Here is a 6214-nt window from a genome sequence, read left to right as displayed (position 1 = left end):
GATCTGCGAACATATTCATGAGGTGGCGAGGCAAAGTCCAAACCATCTAACCATCACCGTTAAAGGCAATGCAAGTTTAATAAAGAAATAATAATGAGACAATAATAATTATATTAATGATAATAATATTAGTACTACTAAAACTACTAATACTACTACTACTAGTAGTAGTACTACTGCTACTACTAGTACTACTACTAGTAGTAGTAGTAGTACTACTGCTACTACTAGTGCTACTACTAGTAGTAGTAGTAGTAGTACTACTGCTACTACTAGTACTACTACTACTACTGCTGCTGCTACTACTACTACTACTGCTACTACTACTACTACTACTGCTACTACAACTACGACTATGACTACGACTACTACTACACCATTGTCTAAAACCACAATACAAAATAAACTGTAAAACTTTAAGTGATTTATACTTTGTTCATTTTAGTTCACTATCATTATGCATAAATAACAGCTGTACTCAACTTCCTCACACATTGCATACACCCACGACTCTCATTCATTTGGAACATGGCACTGATTAATGTTGTATAGTAAGTAGCTGCTAGTCAAACCTCTTCCACTTTTATGCATTCTCACAACAAGTTGCAGATGGACAAGACGATTGAATCACATGGTTAAATAAAAAACAAGTTGTATATTCCAGTATATTAGAAAACCCTAACACTTCATAGGGAATTGCATGCACTCCTCATTCCTGATGAAAGTGTAACATTTGTGTGTCACATATGATGTGATGCACCAATGATTCATATTTGTTGCCAATATGAACTGATGGAAAGGCATTTTCGCAGAAACTGAAGGGCCATGAAACTAGAGGACATGGTGTATGGACATTTAAGATATTATTGTTACAATTTTAAAAATATTAATCATGAATATTGCAAACTATTTTGGTGGTACTATATACAGTGTAAATTCCAAATAACCAAGTTTTTAAATGTTGGATCCATCCGCTTATTATACCTGAAATGCGTGATAAAAAGACACCTATGACGTCACACGTCCATTGTCTCCGACATGCTGCCTTTAGGTTCAGATAGAAACTCGTTTTTTTCTTAAATGTCAATTAACTTTTTTAATTTCGGTTTAAGTTGGTTAAATATTCAATTAAATATATTTAGTTAAATATGTTCATCGATGAATATTTTTTAATAATCGACTAGAAAGTCCACAATTAGTTTTTATGTTAACCTCGTGCTCCTAGGAAATGTAAATACCGCGGCGACAGTGAATGTAACGCTTAAGAACCGCAGGTTTTCGCAAGAAGGAAGAGGAATAACATGTCAGTCTCGCCCTAAGAAACAACATTCTTTCTTTTGTTGGGGCTGTGTTTGTTCACGCATATTAAAAAATGCTGCAGTCGGTTGCCAGTAGTTCGTGCGTGCAGCTCATCCAGAGTCAGAAATCGACGTGGTATTTTATATTTCTGGTACTGGGCTACATCCTTTATCTCATCTTCGGGGCTGTGATCTTTTCATCCGTAGAGTTGCCTTACGAAAAAGCCTTGCGCCAGGATCTCACCATCACAAAAACGCAGTTCTTGCGTGACAATGAGTGCATCAGCGAGGAGAGTCTGGATCGCTTTCTCAAAGAAGCCTTGGAAGCCAGCAATTACGGTGTCTCCATCCTCAACAGCACCGCCACTAACTGGAACTGGGACTTTACTTCTTCACTCTTCTTTGCCAGCACCGTGCTTTCCACCACAGGTGATCAACAATATAACATCTTAATGCACTTAAAAAAGAAAAATAAACGTAGCTATTTATTTCTCAAGGCAGCCACATTTCATACTATTGACCCATATGTTGCTTGATATTAGTTGTGGTCCCTACCTGTATTTACCTGTACACATTTTAATACAATATTTCATTCATACTTTATACTATAATATTATTAATATTTTCCTTTATTATGTACAGTACATCAAGGGTTAAAAGTCATATAAAATTTCTCAGTTTACTAACTGGGCTTGTCATTCAGATCTTGTGTAATTATAGTTTTATGACACCAACACACTACACACCGCACATTAAATAGTGATGTTTTGCCATTAGTACATTTATAGTGCCAGAAAAACATGCAAAGACATAGAAAGGACCGATCTGGGTTCGAACCCACAATCCCAGAACTGTGGGGCTGACACACTAGCCACTTGGCCCACTAGGCTGCATGCTTTGCTATTGTATTAGATGTTTTTACTTATTTAGGAAAAAAACTCTTTACATTACACACAGGTGAGCAGTATACAGGTATGCAATGTGTATTTAAAACAAACAGAAGACAAATCCTATGGCAAAAGTGCTCAAATTAAAGTATTTGTAAACATGTTACTCTTTACACTAAACCTGCTGAACTTCTTTCATTGCTCATTCAAACATTTAAATGAGCTCAAGTCAACCCTTAATACAAATAATGATGTTTTTTCGACCTGAGGCAATAAGTGTCAGGAGTCGCTGGATCGCCTCTCCTGACATGACGTCACGGTAGTTAGCAGCCGTGGCTAATTACGTGATTGGATTATTTTTGGTATTTAAGCATTGTGATTTTCTGTGGACGCCGTTGGATCGTCTGTTTTCGTTCTGGTGTAGTACTGGTTAAGTTCTGGTTTCGTTTCCTGTTAATCCTGGTAGTTATTGCTGTTTCCATTTGACGCCACGCCGCATGTACTTTCGTTTGTAATGAGTGGTCAAGCTGAGCTGTTTAAGTTATGTTATCCCGTTTATTAAATCAACCTACAAGAGCTACAGATCTGCCTCACCTTTCCATTCCTTCGGCGACTCTGCATCTGGGTTCAATAATGGTTGGATCGTGCAGTTACGATCGTCGCCGCGTATTGCGACGCGATCGGAGGGGAAGTTGAACCCAGATGCAGAGTCGCCGAAGGAATGGAAAGGTGAGGCAGATCTGTAGCTCTTGTAGGTTGATTTAATAAACGGGATAACATAACTTAAACAGCTCAGCTTGACCACTCATTACAAACGAAAGTACATGCGGCGTGGCGTCAAATGGAAACAGCAATAACTACCAGGATTAACAGGAAACGAAACCAGAACTTAACCAGTACTACACCAGAACGAAAACAGACGATCCAACGGCGTCCACAGAAAATCACAATGCTTAAATACCAAAAATAATCCAATCACGTAATTAGCCACGGCTGATAACTACCGTGACGTCATGTCAGGAGAGGCGATCCAGCGACTCCTGACAATAAGACTGTTTTGCACTCTTCCATTATCTTTAAATGAGCCAGCAGGCATATGCATTCAAACTGCAAGAAGGAACTTTAGCCTGACAACATGGCAGCAGCACTTATCTAGTAGTACGTTTCAACATAGTACATACAGTACGCCAGCTATGTTTAGGACTTCAACAATACTGTGTTGTTATGACTAAACACACCCATCAAGCAGAGACTGTCCATCAAATAGAGTTACAGAATTACACAACAACCCGCATTGCGATTTGCATATTAAACATTTAAAACTAATTTTCTGATTATAAGAACATTTTTGTGAGTGGGCCAAGGTAATATACAGGTTAACACCAGTCTAATATGAAACCTATTCACATGTAGTCTGTTTCTCAAAGTACTTTAGGACTGGATGCTGTTTATTTGATTTGTATTCATACAGACCTAGTTTGCTAAAAAAAATATTTCTTATCTTCAGGTTATGGTCACACAGCACCACTGTCAGAGGGTGGCAAGGCCTTCTGCATCATCTACTCTATGTTCGGCATCCCATTCACTCTTCTTTTCCTCACCGCTGTGGTCCAAAGGATTATGGTGTTCAGTACGAGGAGGCCCATTTCATACATCCACATGCACTGGGGCATTTCCAAAGCCTTGGTGGCTATTGTACACTCTTGTCTTCTGGCCTTGCTGGCCGTATTGTGCTTCTTCCTCATTCCAGCAGCCATCTTTTCAACACTGGAGGAAAACTGGAACTTCTTGGAGTCTTTCTACTTCTGTTTCATCTCTCTCAGTACTATTGGATTGGGAGACTATGTGCCAGGAGAGGCGGGAAACCAGAAGTTCAGGGAGCTCTATAAACTGGGAATTACTTGTGAGTAATGGGCTGACACCCAACTTCTACTTGATCTTATACAAAAAAAGCCACTTGGCATTTTATTACCCTAAAGCAGGGGTCACAGTTTCCATATTTTACCTCACAGGCTAGTGCAGAGCCACGGGGAGAGCCCAATGTGGCTCCCGAGCCATAGGTTAACTACCCCTGCCCTCAAGTAATACTTACCTTAAAACTTCTTCTGACAGATTTGAAGATAATCAATTTCATAATTTGATGATACTGAAGTGTTTATGGTTTTGTGGAATTATTATGGGTGAGCTATTTTTAATATGGCTCTTGCGTTTGATCATTTTGATGCATTTAATGTTCCATTCAGACAAAAGTCTACTGTTTGTGACATGCTTTTATCAGCAGTGTGGTTTCAGAATGAGGTGAATGAGGACACATGTCATAATTATATCACCTAGTTCCTGCTACAAGAAGGATGTGACTTTGGTAACTGGAACTAACCGGAACTATTCTCAGATCTTTTGAACCACATTTTTAATTTAGTTCATCAGTCTACGTCTCAGATTACACAGCCAGAGGAACAAAAATGGACTGTGTTACAATTCCAATTGACTATATTCAATTACTTTTATAAATGAAATACTTTATAGTTGTGTACTATTCCATATCGACTCATATTACATATTTTGTAAAGGTTAATTCTCTTCAATGTAGCTATGTTTTCTGTCAAATATTTATTTATTTATTATTAGTCATTTCCCAAATCAACAATTGTTGTTTTATTTCAACATCCTAAGTGAACACTGCCCTCTTCTGTCTAAATGTACAAATAATTGCAGATTTCATTAAGTTATTTATTTTATTTGGAGGGTCCAATTCATTGAATAATCTAGTTTTCCTTTGTGTTTTTAGTCTACTTGATCCTGGGCCTGATTGTCATGTTGGTTGTCTTGGAAACCTTCTGTGAGCTGCAGCAACTTAAACAACTCCGAAAGATGTTCTACCTTAAAAAAGAGAAGACACACGACCGTCTGAGCATTCTCGACCATGACCAGTTGGCATTCAGCTCCGCGCCAGACCGGACGCACGGTGACGACAAAGCCCACATGTTTGTCAGTGTCTCTAGTCTGCCGTCTCGTAGCGACGAGCTCTGTATTCAGTAGCGTTTTTGAAGAATTTGACATTGAACTTCAAGCTCACGTTTACAAAGCTTCGTTATGAGCCGGCTGTTATTTATAAAGCAGGCCTTTGTACATTTCAGACAGTCATTTTAGTCATTGCTTGAAAAGTAGAATGTTTAGTAGTGCCTATAACTCAAAGTTAAGACATACATGACTGATTTTTCAAAAAAATAAGTATCCGGTTTATACAAAATATTCCTTGATAGGTGCTTTATACTGCATATTTCCATAATCCTCAATAGTTGTAATATTGCTTTATTCGACCAATCAGCTTTAAGTATTTGGCAGTTGCTTTTAAAAATTCAAAATAGCGGTTTTGTCTTTAATGGTGTCACATTTCATTCATTTTTTTCAGACTGTGTGCTTATTTATGCTGTTGGTGTGGGATTGTACCCACCTTAATTTATTGACTTGTCTGATATAATGAGTCTAAAGTTCACCGAACTATTGAGTAAAAGGGAAAAAATGTCTTCATGAATAAGGGAGGTACATTTGCACAGTAATAGCAAAAAGGCAAAGGTGGTTTTACATTTCTCAGCGGTACAATAAGAGGAACAACGAACGGCCAGCTGTAGCATTACCCAGATTGTAAATATGTATTTTGAGCAGCGGAAAAGCCCACAAAAACCAAAACATCTGAGTTTCTATGACAAATTACTCACTGTTTTTATAAAAAGATTTCTTGCCGGAAATCTAATGCCCAGCTGAAAATATTGAGATTTTTTTTATTGCTACAGGTCACCATGGCAACTAAGAATTTGCTCTTTGAACTCAGATATTTTAGCATAGCTAAAATCAGTTTGATAAGTAAGTTACCAATGTGTTTGATACATTTGAGGAATATCATTGAATTGTGAACTGTTTTATGTCCTGCTGATATGCAGTTTTTTAATGTTTTATTTTCTTTTTCTTTAATAATTGTCAACATTTCCTTGGTCTGATATGAATACTGTTTGTGCCCAAAATGTGACC

At 37.8% G+C, this 6214-nt stretch overlaps 1 protein-coding gene across 1 annotated transcript; it reads left to right on the top strand.

Annotated features, from left to right (window-relative positions):
• The first annotated feature begins 1254 nt into the window (after positions 1-1254).
• Positions 1255-6106, top strand: kcnk1b (potassium channel, subfamily K, member 1b). Its single transcript, XM_077730437.1, has 3 exons — positions 1255-1727; positions 3693-4088; positions 4974-6106. The coding sequence occupies exons 1-3, from the start codon at positions 1373-1375 to the stop codon at positions 5222-5224; spliced, it is 1002 nt and encodes a 333-aa protein (XP_077586563.1). The 5' UTR covers positions 1255-1372; the 3' UTR covers positions 5225-6106.
• Positions 6107-6214: the final 108 nt, after the last annotated feature.

Source organism: Stigmatopora nigra, chromosome 12 (assembly GCF_051989575.1).
Source record: "Stigmatopora nigra isolate UIUO_SnigA chromosome 12, RoL_Snig_1.1, whole genome shotgun sequence".
NCBI classification, from domain to species: Eukaryota; Metazoa; Chordata; class Actinopteri; order Syngnathiformes; family Syngnathidae; genus Stigmatopora; species Stigmatopora nigra.
The sequence above is the reverse complement of the archived record's forward strand: the minus strand, read 5'-3'. Positions and strand labels throughout refer to the sequence as shown.